The sequence below is a fragment of the Aythya fuligula genome, chromosome 1, assembly GCF_009819795.1.
Source record: "Aythya fuligula isolate bAytFul2 chromosome 1, bAytFul2.pri, whole genome shotgun sequence".
Taxonomy (NCBI): domain Eukaryota; kingdom Metazoa; phylum Chordata; class Aves; order Anseriformes; family Anatidae; genus Aythya; species Aythya fuligula.
Window position 1 is genome coordinate 49,407,353 of NC_045559.1, and position 25,856 is coordinate 49,433,208.

Genomic DNA, 25,856 nt, shown 5'->3' on the forward strand with positions numbered 1-25,856 from the left:
CATCTAGGTCTGTTCCCTGACCTTGTGGTCAGGTGAGCATTAGAGCCAGCACACGCCAGGGCACAGGGCTATACCTTCTGGCAGCAGCCTGCGTTCAGATATTCCTAAACTAACTGTGAAACCACATCCTTACTCTCACATGTGCCTGCTTTTACATGGTAATGTATCTGCTCAATATGCTAATTCAGCGAGCTGGCTGCCGTTAACATTGGTAGCGCAATCCTTGCCCCTTACATAACCACCTCAACAACTGAAACCAGTCACTCCAGGCCTCTTTTGCTGCTGAGCAGACATAAGTACTTCCAAGATGAGATTCATGTGACTATTTTAGATTGTGTCCTAGATAGCTTCTGCTGAAAGATTAAATTCAGCTCTAATTTATCCATTTCCTATTTAAAAGGAGAAAAAAAAAAGCAGCCTGGGGTTCATACTTCAGATAGAATTGTTACCGTTTGTTCAGGTGGATCTCACACATGGTGGTAAGAAAGAACAAACTTTTAGCAAGTGTAATTCAAATAACAGACTTCAATGCATCTGTCCCCTTGGTGAAAGGAAAGTGGGATGGCGAAGGGCAAAACTTAGGAGTTGTTTTCTAAAAACTAAAATTTTCATCTGCTACATGCTGTCTTTTACTAATTAAGTACTAAATTTAAGAGAGTGATTAATACTGGAATCAGTAAGTGTTCAGCAGAATACTAAATATAAGGTGTTAAGCATTTCAAGTTAAAAACAGGTAACTAAACTTCTGCAGATACTTAAATATAGCTACTGTGATTTTAAAATGTACATTTTGGAGTTTGCTGTAGATACTTATCCAAGAAGAAAAGTACTACATACATACAAGTGTTTTATTATTTCAGAGCTTTTTTTGCACCCCATCTATTTCACCAATGGATAACATTGTATGTTACTGATTAGAATGCCAGTCTGAGTCGTGCAAAAGGGTATTATAAACACAAAGATGTGCTACTACTAGGATTTTAGGAGTAATACAGAAGCTTAGGTGAAGTACATTCAGCTGTCAGTGAGACAGTCTTTAGTCCCTTCAAGTCTTCCTTTTTCTTATTTGTGTCTCTTTTTTAAGATACTAAATATTACTAAAGATATTATTACTTTGGAGCTTAATGAGACGCCAGTTGCAAGTTGAAATACAGTTGTGGTATTATGTTAAACAATTAAATTGCTCTGTGAATTTGTGGCATTAACCTTGCTTATACCAGCTGTCTGACTTCATAGACATATAAATTCAGTAATGTCTTTTTTAAAACAGCTTTTCTGAGAGTATAGTTTCACATTTGCTTGACTTAAACAGGTTCTGCATAGCTCTGTCTCCTGTTTTGAACTGGCACTCATACGAGCTTATCAGTGTAGTGAGCCTGGTTATAGATCCAGTCTGCCCGAAACCTACATTTTTCCTGTATTGATCAGCTTCCTAATCAAACTTGTTCTGCATCTGCCAAAACTCTCCACTTTCATGAGACAAGAGTAATTTCGGGAATGAAAGGATAATCAGGGTGGTTGGGACACATCTTGATCCTTGGACATCACCTTTCTTGTGACAGAAGAGGCAGCAATTTTTGTGCTGCTACAGTGTGCTGTGCATCCTGACCACAATCCTAGGAATAGGATAGTGAGAGCAAAAAGGAAGTGGTGCTTGAGCCCTGAATTTTGAAAGCAAAACTATGGCATGGTCCTCAGCCATACAGGAGAGGAACTGCAGTCAGCTGTACGATATTTAACCTTAAGCTTGTTCTGTAAGAGAGGAACCCATTTGGCCCACAATGACTTACTCATTTAACAAATCTGTAAAGGAAAAATGAAGCTGAGAAGTGGATGCTTCTTTTCTGTAGGACGTGGGCAACAGAAGCAGCCATCTAATTTACTAAAGGATGGTTTTTCTATTTTTAAAACCTGAAACAAGTGAACGGTAAATTCCATTGCTCTAGGGGCATTCTTCTTCTTGGGCAAGGTAGTGATTAAAGTCTAATGATTGAAGCTGTCAAAGCTTCTTAAGCTTGATGCGAAGTTTAAAAAGACTGAAATTTACTTTCTTCGGGGGTGGAGAGTGTTTTGCTGCTTTTTGTGTTTTTTGTTTGCTTGTTTATTTGTTTTTAAATAAACTTTTGAGATTAAACAATTTATCACATTCATGTGAGCTCTTCATATACTAACTTTTAAATAGTGAAGGTTAGAAATAACCACCCAATGAAATGTGATAAATGCTTAAGATTGGCCTAGAGCTCCTGAGATGGCAAAAAGCTATCAATCTGTCTTCTTAAAGCCTGTTCCTCTTTCAAGCCATTTCCACAGCAGCTGCTGTGTCAACACCATTCAGTCATAATTGCCAACTCCACAGCAGGCTGATCAATGGAAATGCTAAATAGAGCAGCAGAGCTCTTGCTTCAGAGGATGTGGAAAACCAGATTTGCAGCTAGGTGCATGCCTTTGGGAGCTCCAGCAGGAAGGCTGAGCCTCTTGTTGCATTCCAGCCCTAGTGATGCCCTGCCTTTCTGGCTGCTCTGCCAGTGAGTCTGAGTTTTTCTGCTCTCTGAGATCCATGTGTGCTGCTCTTTAAGATTTGAAACTAGCAGGGTTTAGCCCTTCAATAAATAAGAAATGGCAGAATCTATACTGTTGACCAGCTGAAACTGTAGGTACATATTTTTGACATGTTAAGGTATCAGACTTAAGGTGCTGGTCATTATTGTTAGAATTGCTCCTGACACTGTCAGATGCAAGTCCTTGAGACATCAGTGTTAGTTGCAGATTGAAAACAAAACACTAACTCTGCTGGCCATTGACATATGGGTTGTGAAAGCCAGAGGAAGTTCTTGTCTTGCTTTAAACTAACTGCATTATGTTGTATGCAGTTCTTTTAGTGCTTTCTCACAAGGTATCTCTTCTACAGCTGATTAGTAAAATGATGTCTGTACTCCCTCTGCTGGCTCTGCAAAAATAACTTAACTCAGACCAAATAGCTGAGTAGTACCTCTCAAATAACCGTATGCAAAATGCTGACTTATGAACAGCTTAATGAATGGAAGAGGGGTTTTCCTGAAAAATGGGTCAACAAATAGTTACTGAAAGCTAATCAGGTGTCTCAGATGCTATCTCCTGCTATAATGGTAAACACTGGTGTTGTATATACCTTTGTAATTGTAGCATGGTCTGTTTTTGTGTGTCATTGATTGGATGGGGCTATCCAAGCCAAGATACTAAATATTTCTATGCCTAGACATATATTTGATCCCTATTTTTATAGTTATTTTTTCACAATTGTTGTACACTATGTGTACATAAATAATATCTGGAAGCCTCACATGGGGGAGCAACTTATATCCTTCCATGAAGTACAGCGGTCTGTATGTTTGTTTGTTTATCCTCAGACTATTTATTTGTTCCCATGAAATACCAGATACTCAGCCAGGGTGAAAGAAGGGAGTTCAAGGAGTTCAAGACCTTGAACAAGGTCTTAGCGTATATATCATGAACACAGTGAAAGCAGTTGCTCTTGAAAGTCATGGACATCTTCACATGCCAGTCCAATCTATTCTGCTTTCTTGTTTTTCTGATGTTATGACTATCACATGACCTTTCTGGTTGTCTTTACTTTCTGGAATTTGGGGCTGGTGTGACAGTTCTGGAGGACTGAGAGAATAAGCTTCCCTACTATACTAGTCACTAAAAGCTCTGAAGCTGGACAAATGGCATAAGAAGCAAGATTGCCTTTTAGCATTTATTAGTTCAGGATATCTCTGAACAAGAACCCCTTAGCCTTATAATGTGGAGAGTCTGGCTTCTTGTTGCTGAGTCTGAGGATATAATCTGGCTTTTCATGCCTGCAAGGTACATTTCCTGGAAAGTACAGAGTCTTTTGTCCAGGCGTTTGGTAGTGTAATTCATGACTGTCAAATGCTTCAGAGCTGTGAGACTACTGTGCAAACCTGATTTAAGAATTCATTGCAGTCAAACGTTCTAGCTCTTCCAGTTAGACATCTCTTTTGGTATACCTGGGGCTGTCTGCAGGTACCTTTAGGCACTGTTATACTTGAAAGGTACTGCTTGGCTCTGTGACAGCAGGCGATTTCTTCGGCTTTCACACAGTTAGAGCAAATCTTCTAGTAGTGACTGTTCACCCTACCATATAATATCCTGCTCTTCCAGTTTTTCCCTTTGGGCATGCAGTTGTGGGCATAGGTCCTGGAATTTAGCCCTATGACTTGGATATCCTCCACTTATGATCAGAATTTAGTTTCATGCTCATGCTGAGTCACCGTTGGTTTATTATACAAAGATGTGTTTTAATAATGTTCATGTTAACAAGTAAACCACAACTTGCTGACCTGCATAATACAGGCCATAAAGTTTAACTGAATGCTTTGCCTTGAACCCAAGTCTTGTCAAGCAAGAGCAGCTGAGAAGTCTAAGTGCACAAGGAAATGCTTTGTTTTTCTACGAAAGCCTAGCATGGTTTTGACTCCTTAACTTGGATGAATCTGAGACTTCTCAAAATGACTTAAAATAATAAATTATCTTAAAATAGCTTGGTTTAGGATTTTTTTCAGCAATTTTACTGTGAGGAAATGAAATAATTGAAAATAGTTGCTCTGTGGAAAATGTGTTTTTTTTTTGTTGTTGTTGTTGTTGACAGCTAATGTCTTATTTTAATTATAGTTGCTCAACAAAATGGTAATGTTTTAGTAAGCACCTGCTTTATTGAGTTCTAAGGAAGAAAGCTGTCTCAAAAGCTAGGCTGTGTTAATCGCATGCATGAGGCACCATGCATCAAACTAGGTTCTGGTCTTGACAGACAGCTGTGTATCTGTCTAAAATTGTTCCTTTGCATTTAGTTTGAGTCTGTTCTCTAGCTGTATAGTGTTTGAGAACATTGCACAGTTCCTTTACTTGGATAACTGCTCCGAACTGTGTACAAATAGCGGTAAAATAAGATATTTTTCCACCCTTGCTCCCCCCACTCTCCAAAAAAAAACAAAACAAAAACAAAATCAAAACCAACAACGACAACAACAACAAAACACCATCAAAAGCCCCAAACCACCAAATAATTTCATGCTGCTTTGCTGAGAGGGAAGGATTCCAGTAGGAATGGATACACATGCAAAACTGCCTCCTGTAGCAGGAATAGCTCTGTAGCACACTGAGAATGGCTTGCTATTGAATAGGCTAGAGAAAGACCTGCATGTTTGCTGTTGGCATGAGTCTACTGGTGCAATGTACAGAAGTGCACTTAAGCGTTCAGTGTAAACAGGCTTGTTCTGAAGGTGAGCTGGAAGAATTTTTTATAGGTTGTGCTGCTATAGCTGTGAATGCTAAACATGAAGGATATTCATGATCTTGTTGGTATAAACAGAGGCCTGTTTTAAAGTACCCCTTTGCTTCAGAAAAGGAGGAAACAGCAGTATTTTAAAATATTGGAAGTAGACTGAAGCTAGGAATTAAACTAAACATAGATGCCAGTGTAGAAACTAGGTTTCAAACCTGCTTGATACAATGTACAGACCTGAATGTGCATGTAATTTAAGTGAGCTACGTCATAGCATAACTTCAAAATGAGGAAACACTTCTAGAATGATTCTTAATTAGATTTCAGACATGGCCGCTTCTTGTGCTTTCATTAACTCTATTTCCAAAAAAAAAAAAAAATCGCTGTTAATGGACTGAAGTAATTTATTTTTTTGGAAAACGGTCTTAGCATGACTGCTTCCTAGCAACCTATTTTCTCTTCTCCATTGCACATGGAGACACTGCCCTATGTCCTTCAAGTTAGAGGCTTTTGAATGTGCTGAGAAGCCAGTGGTGTCCTGGGAGGAAGGCAGGAACACAGGAGGCTGCTTGGGAAATGTAGTGGAGCACCAGGCAGCAGTGGGGAGACTTACATGCATCTTCCAAAATTACCTCTAGAAGTACCAACTCCTTAAGGGCAGGAGCTTATGGCAACTCATGTTACAACTCCTGTGTTGTGGTGCTGTATCATTCTTGTTTTGTGATACTTTGGTGCCCTCCTCAATCATTTCCCTCCTGTGGGGAAGCAGTCATTTCCCTGTGTCTCACTGCAGGCTGGAGGCAGTGCTCAGCTTCTCCACACCTGTGTGCTGCAGAAAGGGAAGCTTAGGAGCTGCGAGGGTTAGATAAAAATATAATTTAGCTTTTGGATTTTCAGAGCTGGTCTGTGAGCCACAGCTGGTTGTATGGGGAGAGAAACTTGGTGAGCTGAGGTGTGCTGAGGTGGCTTGCCAAGGAAGTTCACTGGAATCCATGAGCTGGACATACAGATGTGGTTCTTGGAAGCATTTGTGCCTTCAGCAGTGGCCAGCTGGAGTTAGTCTAACATGTAAACTTTTGCAGGTTGCTAGAAGTAAATCACTTGGAGGACTGATACTGTCCGTCCCGATTCCCTTTCTTCAGATATACTCTTATGCTGTTGCTGGAAATAATCTGACTGCAAAAGTTGCAGAATATTACTGTGCACCACTGCAAACTAAACCCTTGTGGGAAATAGCTGTATGTAGAAGGAACAAAACAGGTCTGACGCAGCTGAGTCAGTGATGATCTGTAGCCTTTATAGATGAGTAGGCTCTTGGCCCTTAGGGTAAGCTGCAGCTGAGCTAATCATGCTAGGCTTCTGATTCAGATGTCCTCTTTTGGTGAGAGCTATATTACCCATATACCTACACCTAGGAGTTACTGCTGCAGGTTCAGAGCAGCCTTAGTGTGAGACTGGTGCTTCAGTGTGGACATCGATGGGCAGCTACACTCTAAGCACTGAGAGTGCTGCCACTCTCTGCCCTGTTTCTGAAGGCCTTGTGCTGCAGTTGGGGTGGGAGTGAGGGAAGTGAATGTCCAATCCTCAGCACTGAAGAGGCCCTGCTGATTGTTCAGAAGCATTTCAAGGTATGACCTTTCCCTGCTTGAAGCATTGTATGCATTGTACTGGAGCTAAGCAGGTACCAGTTCACTTCCTCATCTGAATGCCTGCTCTTATTTACTAATCTATATGAGCTGCTGTTTGACAGTAGCTATGTACTTCAAGCAGTGTCTGGCCTTGGTAGCAAAGTGATGTATTACATGATTTGTTTAGTGGCATGTCACTTTGTCTCAAATAACAGAGGGAAAACCAACCTTTCTTTAATGGAGATAAATGTTATCTTAAAGGTGGCAGCAACATAATAGTTCTATGAAGGAGCTGCTCCCAATAGTAGCTGATTTGTATGTCCATCCCTTAAGGTTAGTGTATCTATGCAGCCTTTATGACTTCCAGAAATAAATCATCTGCTGGAAACACTTCTGAGGAATCTGTTGTGGTAACTTGTTTGGCTAGTAGTAGAAACTTTAAATATTTTTGGCTTTGTTTTGTTGCTGTGGAAAAAATGCTTTTTGGACAGCTGCTTTCTGCAGGCTGCAAATATCCCAAATTTAGACTGAAAAGGACTGTAATGTATGCCTACAGTAAGTTCGTGTGAGGATGGAGGCTTGGGAACATGCATGGTGCTTTTTTGGGATTTTTTTTTTTTTTTTTCTCTTTGCATCCAGAGGAAATGATCCTGTTGCTGGCAAAAATGAAAAATAAAAATAAATCTTAAAGTTCATGGAAACGGTGGCACTAGAGTGGAGAGAAGTCAAGAGTGGTAAAGGAAGAGGTGCCAAAACTGCTTGAAGTGCTGGGTGCCCCATGGCAGATGGATTTAGTACAGGACCAAAACAAGGCTGAGACACAGTGGAAGGAGTGAAAAGGTGCACAAGAAGTTGCCGTGCGAAGCCCTGCATTGATGTGGTGGCAGGATTTTGCATAGTCTATTACTCATTAATGGTGTTGCCAGCAAATGTAGGTTGCCTTTCCTTGTGTGAAAGGATAAAGATAGCAGAAATAATATGTCAGAAGGTGAAAGTTGGTAGAGCTTTTAGTGCCAAAGGAGAGCTGTCTCTGTGGGTGTAAGCCTTACCCTCGGTGTTGTAGCACAGCTGTACCGTTGGTCATCTGAGGATGGTGAGAGGCTTGCTACTTGGCTTGTTAGACCTCATAAATTGCTCTGATGGGAATTGCAGCTTTGAGCATCTTGTTTACCAACAGTTCTTACACACCCCCTGCCCACGTTGAAGAAATAAACTCTTCCAAAAAAACTTCTTTCCTTATATTTAATGATGGACCATTAATTGTCATATAGCTCTTAGAGATCACAAAACATTTAATTCATCATTGTTCTGTGGACACATACCAATAGCTATACTGTAGTAACGCTTCATTGCATGGAGGGGATGGGGTAGTGGTGGTGAAGCCAATCTGGAAAAATGAGAGAGCTGTTTAAAAGTAGCTGAGAGAGCAGGGTAGTGCAGGCAGCATGAGAATTTAGCCTTTAAATAGCTGTCAGGCTCCAGAAAGACCAAAAAGTATAGTCGTGAGAAAAGAGCAGTTCTGAAACTGGAGAAGTGCCCTAAGGATAAAGCAGTATGCAATGTCACTGAATGGTAAAACATACCAGGTAATGCAATGAGACTTAACTTACTAAAGCTACTTCTTAAACTGTACCAGAAGGGGAAAGCCTGCTAGAATGGCTTAGTGAACTAAGCTCTCAAAATTTATCCAAATAGCTAAAGGGATGCTCAGTATAACCATAATGAAGTTTGCAAAAGATTCCACAACATGGTTTCTGCAAAGCCATGAAGTGGATTCTCACATTCAAATGTTGGAGGGGGAAAAAAAGGGGGAGGGGGTGGATGCACCTCCATCAGGAGAAGCAAACTTGTGCAGTAATTCAGGAAGAGCTACATAAAAATCATAACTGGTCTACCCTTGAATTAACGAACTTTGTCTCCTTGGCAATAGGAGATGGCAAATGTAATGGCTTTTGAAAGGGGTTTTCTCACAACTCTTCAGCCAGTTTGTCTGGTGTATTTCTGGCAGGCAGGGATTAATATGGCATACAGGGAAAGCTAGCATTTTTCAAGAAGCAAGCTTTAAGAGTAAGGGTAAGGATGTTCTTGTATTTCCAAAAGGCTTTTGAAAAATTTCAAGATGAAAGCTCTTGAACTGGCATATTACAGGACAACAGGAAAGCTTCTTAAATGTGGGCTGTAAGAGAACAAAACAAATATTCCACTTGGCATTAGTGTCTGCTCATTGAGATAGGTCACCAGAGCTGGGCTTTGTGTTTTGTTTGTGCTTTTATATTTTTAGTTCCAAACCATCACTTAAGAGGGGTGTGGGAGAATGATGGTTTTGAGGGTTATGAATGGCCATTTGCTACATAAATCTGTCCAGTTCTATATTGTTCTTAGAGTTCAATTATTATAGAAGAATATTTATTTCTACTGTTTTTACAGAGCAGTAAGCTAGTCCAAGGTAGCAAAAAACTCTTCAGACTTTTCCAAATTAATTTTACTGCCCTAATTGAAAGGAGTCAGTCATATACAGAGTGACTTTATGGGAGTAATTAGGTTTAATCTCATTAGGCATAAATATTTCCCAGTACTCCTAGGACTAATCTGAAATTTCTCTCTAGGTTTCCTGAACATAGAAGCAATCAGGTGGGTAGCTCAGGGCTTTTGGCCCCTCTTTGTTACCAGGAAGCATGGTTACAATCAAAAAGCCACAGCTCTGCTTAAGTGGATTTAATATTCTTCTAGAAGAAGAAAAGGGGTGTGCATATCAAGGTGAAAGGAGAAACGTCTTGTTCTGGCTGAAATGCTATATACAATTTAAATTGCCCATGTTTTAATATAAACGGGGGCATCGTGCTCTGAAATGAGGAATTATAATTTCTGGTGTTAGGAACTCCTCCAAGATGATTTCAGCTTCAGAGCAGAGCAGTTTTCACCTTTGCTGCTTACTGTCTTATGAGAAGGGAAGAAAATCATTGCTCAAATGGAGTAAAGCAATCATAGTGGTATGCATGTTTAGTATTGTGGGAGATAAAAGATGGAAGTAAAAACAGAGGTAACGTCAGAATTGTGTGTTTAGCTGAGAATGTATTAGAAGTAGGTTTAGGCAGCAAAAAATAGAGACTCGGAGTAGGGGGTTAAAATAAATAAAAATTACTCAAGAAAAGTAATATACCTGCGGGAATAACTAGTATGAGGAATTCACAGCCTGTTTTGCTCTGAGTCATGATTATTGTCAAAATGGACCAGCTGGATGCGTTTCCTACAGACATGTGCTAACCTTTAAATACAACAAGTAACTAAAATCCAGGACTCCAGTTCCAGCTCTGTTGGATGAAGTTTGGCACAGTTTCCGTCTCACTTTCCTTTTACTTGAAACTTGGCTGTGTATAGCAGTGTCATGGGCTCAGGATATGCCTCATTTAACACATGCCTGACAGGTTTTGTGACTGGAATGCATCTTGTAATTTGGGAAAGCAAGCAGGCTCTGTTGTAATCAAATGATGCCTAATTTTAATTAGCACGATGTCATATGTTACCTTCTCTTTTATAGAAAAAGTTCAGCTTCTTGTGCTGTAATTTTTGCCAATGATATTCGGGTAAACCCAGAAAAGTGTTGTAAGTTGTTCTTGAGCCTATTAATGTGTATATATGTCAGTGAATGACTTCACTGGGCCCTCACTATCCCTCCCCCCTGACTTTTAGGGCTATATATTAAATTATTAACATGACAGACCTGTTAATAGAACTTAGATGACAGCACAATTATCCTGAATAAACATTTTCAGCCTGGACTGTGCAGGATTAAGAGACTTTAAATCCTCAGTCATCTATTCAGGGCCTGATGGATCTGAACTAAAGTAAGCGATTGGGCATTAGGCAAGCAAACTTTTTTTTTTTCAATTTCATTTTTAAACTCCAGGAATTTAGATGGGAATCCTGTGATATCCCATGTCTGCTTTCAGCCATCAGTTGCCTAAGTCCAGATTTTGGGAGCTCTGCTCATCTCAAGTTATCTGAGGAAGCTAACGCACACAGTAAATGCATCTTAGGTACTTGAACATACTAGAAATAATGCCTAATAGGACAAAGTCATATCTAGAGGTTAAAACTTATTTCATGTGGGATTATAGTCTTAACTTGGAATTATGTGGCATTATAACCAGTCCTGTCAAATGTAGCCTTTTTGTTTTCGTTTGATGTCACTGCAGAGCAAAAAGGAGCTGAGATCAGTAGAAGACAGTACTGACAATTGTGTTTCAGGCCCTGTGGGTGGAACAGGGAAAAAGCCCTTTGAGTGTTGGTCAGGGTGGTGGACTGCAGGAGGCCCCTTGACGTATTTGGAACAATTTGTGTTTTTAGAAAAAGCAATTGAGTAGTTAAAAACTCAACTCTTCTGAATGTGTTCGGGGCATGAAGTGTTACCAGTGTGGAAAGAAGTATTTGGCATCTTGTGGATGACTCAGCATCGTAACATGAAGTAGGAAAATAGGAACACCTAGTGTTTTAAATACCTGGAACACTGGATGCTTTCTGTAATTTGACAGGCTGATGACGGCATTGACTTTATTCTCTAGGGCTTCCCAGTATGTCCGTCTGTTGTTCCTTGGAAATGTCTGTATGTTTTTCTAAAGCCCTGCTTGTTTGACCAGTCTCTTCTTTCTTCTATTTAGTTTTCTTGTTAAAGTCAAAATACCTTCAGAAAGCTAGTGATTAGTTTAGGCTTTTGATAAAACAGCTCATCTGCTAAGATTACTCTATGCAGTACTTTCCAGACTCGTTTCTTAATCCAGCTGTCATTGTAGCTGGAGATGACTTGCTTCATGACTGCGGAAGTGCCAGGACTTGGAAGAGGCATGGCAGTGCAGATTGGCCTGGTGGTATAAAACCATGTCTGCTCGCTTGCTGGGCTCCTTGCAGAGGCTGCAGAGCAAGCTGCTTTGTAGGAAAAGGTCATGTTCTTTGTGCTGTGCATGACCATTAATACAAAGGAAAACTTCTCAGCAGCTCATGTTCATGGTAAAGAGATCGAAAGCCACTATTACTAGTTGCCTAATTGCTCACCTTTATGACTGCTACAAGTTTCTCTTACTGCCCTGTAAAATAGGGAGGGAATGATGTGAGAGTCCTTCGCATGAACATTGCTAATTTGTCCTGCTGAATTTACATCAGGCTACTGAAGACCTAATTTGCTAGGTGTCATTTCAATAAGAACTAGTTTGGGGTCTTAAAGCAAATCAAACTGTATTAGATGAAATGGCTGCTACAGAGAGTCACCAGCAATCCTTTAGGTAAATGGTAAATTCCAGTGTTTACATCCACTGCAGAGTATGGAATGGCAGTCAGTTTTATTTCAGCTAAGTACATCTGCCTCCCAGGAGATTAAGCTTCAGAACAAAATAAAATTTCTCTTAGAAAACTCAACAAAATTCAGAACCCTTGATTAATTTACTGCTTAGAAGACAGGAGCTGTAATAAACAAAACTTGTCAGAACAATGCTGCTAGGCACACATAGGGCTGGAAGATGATGTGTTTAAAAACTGTGTTGCTGAGCATCTCCTGTGGCTGTGCATTCGTGCTTAGCTCTTCCATCTTCCTTCAGCTGCCCCTTCAGAAGCCAGGCTCTAAGACACCTACACCAGAATGGCAGCAGCATGCCACGAACCAACTTGACTCCTCTACAGGTTCACTTACGCATGTTTTAACCTGCGGGATCGTGACCTGTAACTGCCTGCTGTTCTTTATGAGGCTCTCATTTAATTTGCAGTTGCTCTCATTTACCGTGAAGTAGGTGATGAATTTCTGTAGTATTCCAAGCTGGTGGGAAGGTCTGTCTCTTTAAAACAGAAAACTGACCCTCCAGAGCAGAAGACCTCAGACTTTTTCAGCATGCTCTCTAGGTCAATTTATTACAATTAATTTCCAGTATAATAATATTATGGACAACTTTTTCCTCCCCTCTCTAATCATGCAATAGCTTGAGGCTATGGAATATACCGGGTACTGTGGATTTCAACCTAACATATGCAAAGGCATATTATATTTTTCAGTGTTTAGAAAGTGCTTTTATAAAATGTTAAAAACAGATTAAAATGACATGACAACTGAAACATATGGGGACAGTTCTTATCACTGCAGCCTCTTGGTATGTAGATCTGTCCGGTCTTCGTTGAACTAATTAGATTAAACAAAGGCTTTCCTGAGATAATCACTTTGCAAGCCTTTTCCTATATTACAGCAACCAGCTTTACAGTGTTGTTGAAGGTCAAATGCTAGTACCAGCTAATGCTTAAAGTCTGAATGCATAGTGTTCAAGCAGATGAATAAATAGAGTAGCACAGGATATGTAATTGTCAAAGCTTTGACTCTTGAGATTTTGCTGGAGTTTTTAAGATTTAATTTTCTTAATGCATATTAAAATATTTCCTGGAGATTGGTTACTCCTTGGTGAAGCCAGTATTAAATGTGAATTAAATAACTGGAAAGGTTTGGGTAGGTCTTTATTGGTATCTTAGGTCCTGTGTGTCCTGGCAATAGTGATTATGCTACATCAGACTTCTGCTATTCACATTTTAATTGTGTGTTTCCACTTCAAACTATTACTGCAAGATGGTTTTAATTTTAACAAATGTAGAAGAAAGATTATTGCTTGCTTTCAAATACAGGTATTTAGTATTGCTTCTGCCTGTCAAGGACTACTTGTAGAGACCCTTTCTGAAACATGCTCAACTTTCAGGGCTGTCTTGATAGCAGTTTTGTTTTGTTTTTCCTATTTCTATTTAGGGTGTTAGAACACTGCACATAACATTCCAGCTTTTTCTGGCTTGGTCAACGCACTGTGTTCTGGTGACACCAGATAGAGTTATAGGCTACAGGCTCATCATGCTTTGGTAAACATCTCCCCATGCAGGCTTTTGAGTTTGCCTTTTCAGTTCCGACTGCAGAAGCCTGTGAGGTGATACAACCTCCAGCACTGGTGGAAATATCACACCTTTGTTTCAATGATTTTTGAATTATTGTCTTCATCTCATAACAAAGCACACTGATGTTTTTCAACATCAGTTTGATTTGGGTATGGAGTTCAGGATGCAGTACTTGTGGTAGGCAACCAAAAATAACATTACGTATCAGCGAAGCCGTTAAAGTCAGAGAACCGTGGAGTCCTTTCAGACTTGCACAAGTATCTGAATCCTGCCTACAACAGTATTGACTTTTTCCATCAGGTGCCTCTTCAGTGTAGGAGTTTTAGTCACTTGAGTGTGACAGACAATACCTCTACAGTTACTGGTAGTCCAAGTGATAAGGAAACAAGGTTGATGTGCTGAATGGAAGATTGACTTCTTCCTGGTGATCACCAGGTGCACAGCTTTCAGTTGAACAGTGACATACCTTCAGCTGAATTAAACTTAAAATAAGCTACAACTTCAGTAATGGCTTGCAAGTGACTGGTAGTTCTGATAACTGTTACCTGATTTTAAAAATTGGGATATTAGCAGATTGGAAGTTTAAGGTGAATTGCTTCAGAGCTATAACTCTATAATGCTTTGGAGCTCTTGCTGCTCAAATAATGTCTCAAATGGCTGCTGCAAGAATTGAGTTTGGAACTGAAACACTGATCAAAACAAAATAATCTGATACTGGGAAAGATAAATATTATTAGATGACCTGTGTGGCTTAAGAAATACACTTTCTTTTGGTACTGGAGTTTCAGTGTTTACAGTTTCATTATGCATTGCCACTTTCTTGTTACAGTGGACTGTTGGAACTTGCTGTAACAGGAAATGATTGAATGTTGCAAGGCTTGGCATTGAGCCTCATAAAGGGTATTTCTTAAAAGACATTTGTACTGATTTTTTTTTTTTTCAGTACAAATCAGCAAAGAAACTAGGTTAAGATACACATCCAATATGTACTCATATGCTTTTATACTGTCTGAAATATCTGGTAAAAATGGGCTACTGCAGCAGATTCTTTCTGATCTGATTTGGTGTAACAGTTGCTGATGTTTAAACAAGGTTTCATGTTTTGGAGCAGAACAGGTCTTGCTCAGTATTCAGGATTTGAAGATTCTCTTCCTCTGAATTTTCCAGAGCTATTTCTGAGCAGGGACACACAGAATAGCCTGTAACATTACTAGAATTGATATGCAGAACTGTGCCGTTTTTGTACTGTTAATGTAAATTCTTGAAGCTGTCTGGGAACCCTAAGTATTGGATCTGTTGGTATGTTAGAATATCAGTGAGGTACTTCAGAATACTGAAAGGGCTTCTCAGGTGTAACCTGTTAGCAATATGTAATCACTACATTATTACGTCTTAGTGAAAATGGATCTAGATGGCATAAAAATGATAGAGAGGAGTATTAAGCGTATGAGCTACTGATTAAGAGATATTATTGCTCTTCTGATGACTATGCATGAAAACAAGTCTTGGCATGGCTCATCAGTACTCCATTGCAAAGCTTTTCAGTAGGAAGTTAGCAATGACTGCAGCTGTAGCTTTTCCTAACCTCATATCCGTACTTGGATTTGGGAGTATTTGGGCTTAAAGTGCAAAGCTACTGTGAGAGGCTTGAGCTGAGCTTTTATTAAGGCTGGCCAGCCTAAATTAAATTTGAATTAATTTTGATTATAATTAGTTGTGGGGCATTCTGTTTGTTCTATTCTTGCACAATTAGCAGCTGCTGCATCCACTCCGTAGCTATACAAACTCATTTGCCTGATCTGCTTCTTGTTACCCTGTCACAGCTTGTGATCAGATGCCAACTGATAAATCCTAGGCTCCCAGTTGACCAACAGCATCTAGCTTTTGGCCTTTAGTTAAAGATGCAGTGTGGCTTTAAAGAGCACTCTTTCATATATGAGCTTACATGAGTTTCTTCTCTTACAGGGTACTGTAGCAGAACTTGATAGAGTCAGCTGAAGAATAGTTAATCAAATGAGTGCATCCTAGAATGCAGCTTAACACCACTGAAATGGGCTCTTAAACTACTTTAATCTTTTTTTTTTTTTTGGTTTTGTAGGATGTGGAAGTTTTATGCATATGAATATTGATTGCTTTATGCTCTTTATCTCTTCCCAGAAAACAGCCATATCTTTTCTCAGAATTTTCCAGTGATAGGACTAGAAGAACAGCTGTAGTAGTGACGCAATCACTCCTGCATCTTTTAGTATCAATGGTTGTCTTCGGTGCAAATGCAGTATTGTGTCCGCGTGCTCAAAGTGGTAGATCAGCTACAGATGTAGTCAATTGTTTCCAGAGCAGACAACTGAGACTTTCCTGCAACACTGACCTTAAATTTTTGGTTATCAGGTGCTTACACCTAGACATGGACACAGTTGTTGAACCAAACAGTACCCTGACCTGGCAGGGTAATAGCCAGAATTATTCTTTCCTATGTGATTCTGCCTTTGCAAATCAACATAGTCTGGTAACTGCTTGCCTTTGCTAGGCAATGACTATTTGATGCCATGAGTATTCAATACAACAATAGCAGTTTCTAGATGAGTTTGACTAAATTTGAATGTTTCTTATGGCCTGATGGGGGTGGCAAAGGGGCATATGGCACCTTGGGGTCTTGTTGACCTGGAAGTGCCCAGGTTATTTTTTTTCATTTGAGGCTGGCAGCCTTAATGTTTCGCAGATGAATATATGGTTACTTGTGCTCACCCTGCCATGTTGATAAAGCTGACCTATGTGATCAGACTCCTGTCTTTTCTGCACACAGCAGATCTTTATATAGACATGAAGAGTTTGTGCATTCACTGTGAAGTGGATACATGTGTATGTTAAAGAAGCATCAGCTGAGTGGGGGAAAAAAACATAGAGTGCCTGTGCAGGTTGAGAATCCTGTGGGTTGGGGTTAATTTCTCAGCTACAGTGCTCTCATAATCAGATGGAAGAGCTGGCCTTAGTCTCCTATATCCCTTCTGTAGGAGGATGGTATTATGCAATTTTTTGCTCTATGCAAATAATAAAATGCAGATGCTGTGGGAGGCTTCAGCTGATGAAATGGGCTGGAGTGGGGTGCTAAAACTGGATGTGAAAACGTGTTAAGACCTCGGTCTGTCTGACGATATAATATGCTTAGTTACACTGCAAATGTAGTTCCTGTGCCGGTTAGCTTTGCATTGAAAATGTTTTCCTTGAGGACTGCAGAAATGAGTTTAAGCTAATGCACAAAAAGCTTGCTCATCTTGAACGCCAAAAGCTTCCTGGTATGTTGGAAATAATTTTTAATTTGAGCATATTCTTACCACATGTGGTGCCCATGGTGGATTTTCCAAACTCAATTTTCCTGGTAACTGGCTTACTTCCAGGTGTTTGTAAAGGTTTCCTGTTGATGATGAACCACAGGGATGTACCAAGTAGAATTTAAGACTTAAAGGCTGCAACTCTTCTTAGAAGTTCTGAAGTATAATAATGCAAGGTTATTTTGGGACTGGAAACATCCATTTTATGCCTTGTCACTTTGCCAGTTGAATACGGACTAAAAATATGATAGGAAATATGAAGAACTTGTTGTTGGGCAGAAAAATATTCTGTAATCTCAATACAAAAAGAAGGATTGTCTTACAATGTACTATGTAACTGAATGTGTGTTTATTCTTTCCCCAGATCGTACCTGTCGCTTGGCTTGGAGAGCACAGCTCGCCATGGGACGGCCTCAACAATATCTCTCCAGAAGGGGTCTCTTACTTGGGTGATGTGTCTGCTGTCCTGACTGTCTTCATACCCAAAGGATTTATTTTCCTTTTGGAAATATTTTAAATTGAAATCTTGTTCCTTACTGGAAACTGTGTATACTAAAGACTGCAAGCATCATGGGTGATATGGCAAACAACTCGGTTGCATATACTGGTGTAAAAAATGCTGTCAAAGAAGCTAATCATGGAGATTTTGGAGTCACTCTTGCAGAGCTCCGTTCTCTTATGGAACTTCGAGCTACAGATGCACTGCATAAAATACAGGAATGCTACGGAGATGTACAGGGCATCTGTACAAAATTGAAAACTTCACCAAATGAAGGTAAGTCAATTTTCATGTTGCTATTGAGGAAATTCCACTTATGAAAAACTTGAGTCAAGTAATCTTTATTTTTTAGAAATAGCTTATAAAGATTTATTAATATTATAGTATCTGAAATACTGTCTCTTACTCCTGTAAGACGGGATGATAATTCAGTGATAATAAATAAGCAAGGGTTTTCAGCTTGCCTAACTGCATGCACCATTTTGAACTAGTGGCAAAATTGCACATAGGAAGGAACTTCGATGTAGGAATCCAGATATGAAATGAAATAGCAAAACAACATAGCAATGTTTTTTTTAACTTGGTGTGAATGTTTTGTGAATTGTTCACGTGACCTGTAGATCAGAATTTAGATTATGCTGTTGTAGAACACAAGGTTTTTATAATCTAATGGAGAGCTTGTTATTATATTATATGTTGTTAATTGTGTGTTGCTACCCACTTCTTGCGTTCCTTAATGCAGCAATTCTCAAACTCGTGTCATCTGTTTTGTTACTGTACTGCAATGAACTCATAATAGCCATATCTAACTTAAAAGTCTACCTTAGATCAAGTAGAAATTGCAGAAATACACAACTGTCAATGCAGCTCTAGGCACTAAGATGTACTGTGACCACTGGGAGAAGGTATGCGAAGTGATCATGCAATCTCCAGAAATAAGCATCTTCAGAGAAGTTTTTGCCATTTCAGGCTCAGTGGTGGCCTCTGAATGTGACTATAAATGTAACAGGTCTCCTTCCTGAGAGCCTTCCAGAAGTTTTCCTTAAGGTCTAGTCATCTCTTCCAGGTGAAATAAAAGCTGTGAGCTTTGATTTGTGAAATAATAGGTTCAAGTTATATTTGCTTGAGTTAATGTGAAGTCCTGCTGTTGCTTGTGGTTGATACCGAGTACCAAAGTCAAGATACTGGCAAATTCTGGTGTCTCAGCATTTAAGTGCTTCCCCAGCTCTTAACCAGCTTCATGTTGGTGGCAGTGAAGTACCTTGAGAACTGTTCTTTCTGTTCTTCAGAAATGCTATGGAAATGTTTGCCTCCTTGGCTCAAGCACAGCCTACTAATGCTATAAGATACCTCTTGGTACATCAGCATGTAGCATGTTTTGGCTTGATCTGCTTTTGAAGCCAGACGTCTTACATTCAGACTCCTGAAATGATTTCAGAAGGTCAGCTGGCTTTCTCTTGCCAAAGAGCAGGTAGCCAGCTCGTATGCCTGACCTGCCAGTAGACCAGTTCTAGGCTGAAGAAGAAACCTGTAAAACAAAACCTGAGGAGTTTGAACTTCGTTTCTTGGCTTCATCTGTTTTAAAGCTAGAGCACATGCACGAAGCGCTGCTGTGTGCAAGCAGCATAACATGGCTTGGGTAAGAGCAGCAGTCTTCTATTCAGCACCCCATTGACCTGCTGAATAGCATTGAAAGGCAATTTCTCTTCTCCGTGGAAAAAATCCATAGTACTCTACAAAGAGGGCCTGAACTGAGGGTGAAATCCAGTTCTGCAGTGGTCTGTGAGGTTTAAGGCCCATTATTACTGCGAGCTAGAGGAGCTTGTGATTATAGACAACCAGGATGAACTAAGCACCACATGCCTAGCATACTGCAGGGTTCACTTTGTTCGTGTCCCATAAAGTAACTGTCAGATTAATGCATGGGAATCATGAGTGAGAATATATTAAAAACAGAATAGTTAGATGCCCTTTCCCACAGATTGAGTCTGCTTTACCTGAGGACTGTGTGATCAAGGCCTTTCCTTTTTAAGATCTTGACATTTAGATGTTTTTAACTGATTACAGTACAGTACAATTGCTAACTTGATAAAAGATAAAAGCCTTTTTTGATGTGTGAGAGCAGCTCATAAATGCAGCAAGGCTTCAATAGTCAAACTTGATAATTAGCTCAGAAAAGATTAAGATGAGTTATAGAATAGTGTCTTCTGCAAAGATGCTGTTTTTGTTCTAAATTACTACATGAATTTTTAGAGAACAATGTTTTTAAGGCAAATTAATCTCTCACAGAGGTGTTGGTGTAGAATTAATGTAGGAGAACTATGTCTCTTCTTTTGTCAAATTTAAGTTGTAAATATAGAAACAAATTTCTAACGGAGAAAATCTATGCAGGACTATGAAGGCTGCTTAGGAGATGGACTCAGTGATCTTTGTTGGTCCTTCCAACTCAGGATATTCTGATTCTGTTCTGTGCTATTAATTGTACTCGTTCTAATTCTTGGAGGAAGTCTTGAGTGTACATCTGCAAGGCCCTATGGCATTTCTTCCCATTCAGAAGGTCCCTGTATGATAGGAAATGCTGACTTGCATAACCGCTAGTAGCTTCACAGCTAAAGTACATGTAGTTTTGCAATATTACACAGTGAACAAGTTCAGTTTGTGTAATTTCTTGCTTTGGAGTTCTTGACAATGTAAGACAGTATCTCCTTTCAGAAATGCCTGGCATAAAATGAGAAATGGGAACTGTCCTTTGCCAGTATTATTAGGAAAGACACTTTTTTACTGCTTAGTATTTAACACTTATGTCTCTTGTATGTGTGCAAGTTCATATAAACGTGAATAAATGAATGTTTGACATATCTGTAATAGCAAAATCCTGTGTGTTCTGGGGAGGTGGACTACCACTGGTTTTTCCATAGGTCTACATCATTTTGATTTTCTAGTAGTTCCTGCTTCTAGATTTCTAATATCTTTTTTCATAAAGCTTCAGCTAGGCCCTTCCCCAATATTTTTCAAACTTAAACCCAAATAAAAGAAATTATCCTAGTTAAAATACATAATGAATAATGTAGTGCAGTAGTGGGCCTGTAGATTGTGAGCTATGAAATTACTAACATGTGGTAAATATAGCAGGTTCAGTAGCTGTTCACAGTTCCTAATGGTGAATACTAAAAATCCAAATGCTATTTACCTTTGTTAGGTGTGTTTACTAGTCTTTGTTTAGTGATGCTGATAGTAGCTTAACTTTATATACCTTTGTTAGAAAATGCTGGTCCTTCTTAGGAGACTTCTACTGTATACTTCTGATATTCTGCCTCCTGTGAAGGGAGGAGGGAAATGGTATCACTGACATCATGTAAATCATCTTCCAAACACTGCCATAGTAAACAAAGAAGAGACAAATTGTATCTCTGGTAAAACAGAAATATGGTGCAACCTTTTTGGAATGGCCAAACTGTCCAGGGTTTCTCCAGATACACTCATACAGATTAATTTTGAAAACGGTCTTGCTGTGTCCTCTTAGTTTGAGAGAGAAGGTAAGCAGCTCAAAGCTTGAACTTAAAGAAGCATAGTGTTACAGCTGACCAGTAAAATTGTTCCTGTGTTAAACCTCCAAAGCTGTGAGTTCAAGGTGAACGTTATGATAGAATAAACCTAACTTACTGTATAAACCAAGGACATGTTTAATTCGGTTTGATTTTGAAATGATCCACAAATGATATTTCTGCTTTTCAGTTAGGTGATAACGTAGTAGTTTTTGCATTTAAAACTGAGCTTTGAAGTTCAGTAGTCTTTGCAAAGTATCTTGAAATACCATGTAATGGTTCGGTTGGAAACGTTAAATACTTCACTTAATATGAAAACCAGTTTCATACTTAGCATGTTTTAATCCCTTGTTATTCCTAAGCAACTGGGTAGACAGTTTTCTGAATAGCAGTTCTTCAGGAGTTGTCTTTAAGTAGGTACTGATAATAAGAAAGCTTGGGATGATAGGGTTGAAGTGACTGGAGTTCTGCTCTGAACACATTCAGAAATTTGGCCAAATTGCCTTTAAAAGGAAGCTAGTGGTGGATATTTAAACTTGCTGTGGAGGGTTAGGCAGCTGGAAATTGTTGAAGTAAAGGTGTACTTATTAAAGACCTTGAGTTCATGACCTTGCACTGAATATACTTGGACTTGGTATTCCTTTATTTTTAAGGACTTAGCTAACTGTTGAAACACGTGAAGTGTTTTCTAGTGAATGCCCCTCACTCTTAACCACTGGTGTCCCTTAAGGGTGGTGCAAGAGTTGAGGTAGTGAAGAGAATTCAGAAAGAAATACGCCAACTTAGAAAGAAGGCAGTTGAAAGAAAGGCAGAAGGAAAGCTGAGGTGACAAACCATAAGCACCACTTGCGCGGTGCCCAAGACAGACTCTGTCTGTGTGAGAAGGGATGTCAAGAGACTGAAGCTTCAGAACAGCCATCTGCTGCTGCCCGGGCCGAAGCAGCATTGTTAGGTGGCTCCTCTTTCCTCATTATGCCCAGAGAGCTTTGCCAGACTTTCACAGTGTTTTATATCATAATTAAATAGTACATAATATAAATACTATGGGTGCTGTATTTATCACACAATATTTTATTAATTAGATGCATTGGATTAGAATTAGAATTGTGGGAACATAGGGTGCTGTCTCTGAATATCCAACCCCTACCAGGAGAACCAGAGCTGGCATCACAGCCAGCGGCCATCCCAAATCTGCGTGGTGCTGCTTAGCCTCTACAGCAGTGACTGTGAACAATCTCATCTTGTAAACCTGTTTGCTTTGTACAAGAATGTCTGTTACTGTTACTCTGCTGCCATGCAATGTTGTGTTCAAGTCGGTAGGCCTTAATTTTAATTTATATTGGCAAACTGTGAATTATGAAATATAGCAAGTCTTGTTTAAGGATGATTCTTATGTAATTATACTTGATAGATGTCTCTTCTGTATTGTTTCCAAAAATATGGAGTGGCACTTGACCCTGTGAATGGGGAATATCAACCACTTCTTGCACGAAGGTGAAATGCAAATGAGTGTTGCTAACTTTGTCTTCTTATTAAATAGGTTTAAGTGGAAATCCAGCAGATATAGAAAGGAGAGAAGCAGTTTTTGGGAAGAACTTTATACCTCCTAAAAAGCCAAAAACTTTTCTTCAGTTAGTATGGGAAGCACTACAGGATGTTACACTAATTATATTAGAAATTGCAGCCGTAGTATCCTTGGGCCTTTCTTTTTACCAGCCTCCAGGAGGAAATGAAGCATGTAAGTAAATATTTGAAAAAGTAGTTATCTATCTGTGTTACACTTACGATTTCCATGGTCCAGCATGCTTACACTGTAAATTTGATGTGAGATAAGTCTGGAAATGCAGCTGATTGTTTCTTATTAAGACAACAATGCTAGAATTCTACCTTGACTTAAAAAGGCAAGACTTCCCTGCTCATGATCTGGGCTGATTCTATCCAAAGCAATGATAAGGGTGAAGTGCGAGCAGCAGGTCCTAAGTCCTGTTTTAGATTAGTCAAGCTTCTGTGCAAGCAACTATCTTGGTATCTTTGTCTCAAATACTTAAGCAATTTAGGAATTGTCAGTGCTTTCTCTGGGGAGTCAGCATGTCTTACCTTCTCCTTGATTTGCATTATGACACTGGTAACTTTTCCAGTTTAAGAAACAAAGCTATGTTTATAGTCTGAAACTGAAGGTTAAGGGATCTGGCGTTTGTTAAACTAAACTTACAGTTGTATGTGGTTTGTTAAAAGAAAGATAAAGTAGGAAATGTTGACAAAGCAGAAGGTAGATAACCAGTTGTTCAATCTGGCCATTTTATCAGCCATCATTTAACAAGATAATATGGACCAGGTAACTTCGTATCAATTTCTCTTATGCTCAAGGGAGCAGGGCTGTAAATTCTAGGTGCTTTAACATCATTGAGCTGTTATATCTTTCAGGTTCTATAGCCTCTTTGTGTATTACCATTACTGAAAATGAATATAAAATTGTGACAGAGGCTAGCAAAGAGAATGTTTAGCAATCTCTAGTAGTTTCTTCTGTTTGGGAAAATATTTTTTAGTGAAATAACTATGTAAACTTAAATCTCTAAAAAAATCTCTAAAACTTGTTTTCTACAGTATGTGGGTCAGTAAATGTTGGTGAAGAGGAGGAAGAATCTGAAGCAGGCTGGATTGAAGGAGCAGCAATCCTCCTGTCTGTAGTTTGTGTGGTATTAGTAACAGCTTTCAATGATTGGAGTAAAGAAAAACAGTTTCGGGGATTGCAGAGCCGTATTGAACAAGAACAGAAATTCACGGTCATCAGAGGTGGCCAAGTCATCCAGATACCAGTAGCTGACATAATTGTTGGAGATATTGCACAAGTGAAATACGGTAAACATACTTTTAAAGTTGAAGTTTTATTTTATTTGTAAAGAAGGATTCGAAGTCAACATGCCTAATCATCTTTTGTAGGTGATCTTTTGCCAGCTGATGGTATACTCATTCAAGGAAATGACCTCAAAATTGATGAAAGCTCGCTGACTGGAGAATCCGATCATGTTAAGAAGTCTCTGGACAGGGATCCTATGCTGCTTTCAGGTGTGTAGCATTTGGCAATTCTTGAAGAAAGTGGTTAGTTTTCTATGAGGACTGGTTGTTTTAAATTACAAGATTAAAATCTAGTGAACTGGACCATATCTAGGCTGGTTCCTAGAAGTATTCTGAAACCGCAACTTCATCAAAACTTGTTTGAAGTGAAGTAACAGTTGAACAACATTTTGTGTGTTTGCCTATGGCTTTGTTTTCCAGATAGCTTTGGCACGTATATTACTATGTTTTAAGAGCTCTATATGCATAATCTTATGATTCTGTAAATGTGATGTTTGAGAATGGATTTCCTTTGTGGTCTGCATACAACTGTTTAAGTTTCAGTGGAAAACCTGATGCCTTCTTCCAGGTACACATGTGATGGAAGGCTCTGGGAGGATGGTTGTTACTGCTGTAGGTGTGAACTCTCAGACTGGAATCATCTTTACCTTACTCGGGGCTGGAGGAGATGAAGAAGAGAAGGAGAAAGAAAAAGAGAAGAAGGACAAGAAAAGTAGGCATAATAATCTTAATTTGCTGGAAAACGAGGGGTGAAATCCTAAATATTATTAGATGCAAAAGTGTTTTAGTCATCTGGAGCCAGAAATCTTTAAACGCATTATCTTTCAGTAGGTTTCACAGAAGAAAGGTTCAGTAACCTGAAATGTATACCACTACTAAAAAAAAGTCTTGCCATATGGATTTTTAATTAAATTTCAGATCTTATTGATAAATTAGAGGTTGGAAAGTTTATAACTCTTAGCCACCCTTACTTGAGAAGGCAGTTTAATAATTTATATATGGTAACTTCAAAGTACACTTGTGTCTCATAACAAATACTTGTTTATGGCAAAGAGGTTATCAACAATAAACCAACTTAATGAGCATCTAGTTCTGATTTTGACAGTGTTAGGTCCGGTGAGTTCTTGAATGGAAAAAGTCTTACTTGAAGTGGAAAAGCTTGTATCATTGATAGCACTGAGCTTGTAGGTATCTGAAACGTATATGACCTATAAAGGTGAGCAGGCAGTTGTTTGTGCGAGCCCTTTTCTTCCAGAGCTGAAGATCTGAAAGCTGTACTCAAGACAAAAACCTAATAGTGCTTTCCTGTAAACTTTCTACTTGGAAGAATGAGGACATCGTAACCCAGAGCATTTTAGAGTCTTTCATTGAAGTGTGAAACATGGTATCTTTTGTATTTTGAAGCATTTGAGCAGCTAGAATTATAGTCACTTATCTAAGCCATAACCTTTATCCTGCTTAAGAATCAAAGCTCAGAAATGTTAACTGGTAATGTTTTGATGCTAGCATGGCGTGTTCAGGACTGAACTTGATCAGCACTGAATTTTTGTTGAAATTGTTGTGATATTAACTGGATGGGACAGGGTCTGTGAAGGTTCCTCGTGGGAAAATGTACCATTTCACCAAAGGAACAGGAAAAGAGTAATGGGAAGCCATGCAGAAATGTGTTTTGGAATCTGTGGCCTTCAAGTGTCAGTTGTTGGAATGTGTGTGCTCTGTGCAGGGGTTGAGATTGAATTGTGCTTTTTGGCTTGTTGGCCTAACCTACAGACATTTCTAGCCCTTCTAGAAACTTGCTTTGAGTTC

The 25,856-nt window shown here is 39.2% G+C and overlaps 1 protein-coding gene across 4 annotated transcripts in view; it reads left to right on the forward strand.

Annotated features, from left to right (window-relative positions):
- Window positions 1–25,856, forward strand: part of ATP2B1 (ATPase plasma membrane Ca2+ transporting 1) — a 63,315-nt gene that overhangs the window by 9,012 nt on the left and 28,447 nt on the right. For all 4 annotated transcript variants that reach the window (XM_032188424.1, XM_032188431.1, XM_032188407.1 and 1 more), the window contains exons 2-6: window positions 17,515–17,925; window positions 22,735–22,932; window positions 23,799–24,053; window positions 24,135–24,260; window positions 24,619–24,762. In XM_032188424.1, coding sequence (XP_032044315.1) covers window positions 17,721–17,925; window positions 22,735–22,932; window positions 23,799–24,053; window positions 24,135–24,260; window positions 24,619–24,762 — 928 coding nt within the window. In that variant the 5' untranslated portion in view covers window positions 17,515–17,720. The remainder of the gene's footprint in view (window positions 1–17,514; window positions 17,926–22,734; window positions 22,933–23,798; window positions 24,054–24,134; window positions 24,261–24,618; window positions 24,763–25,856) is intronic.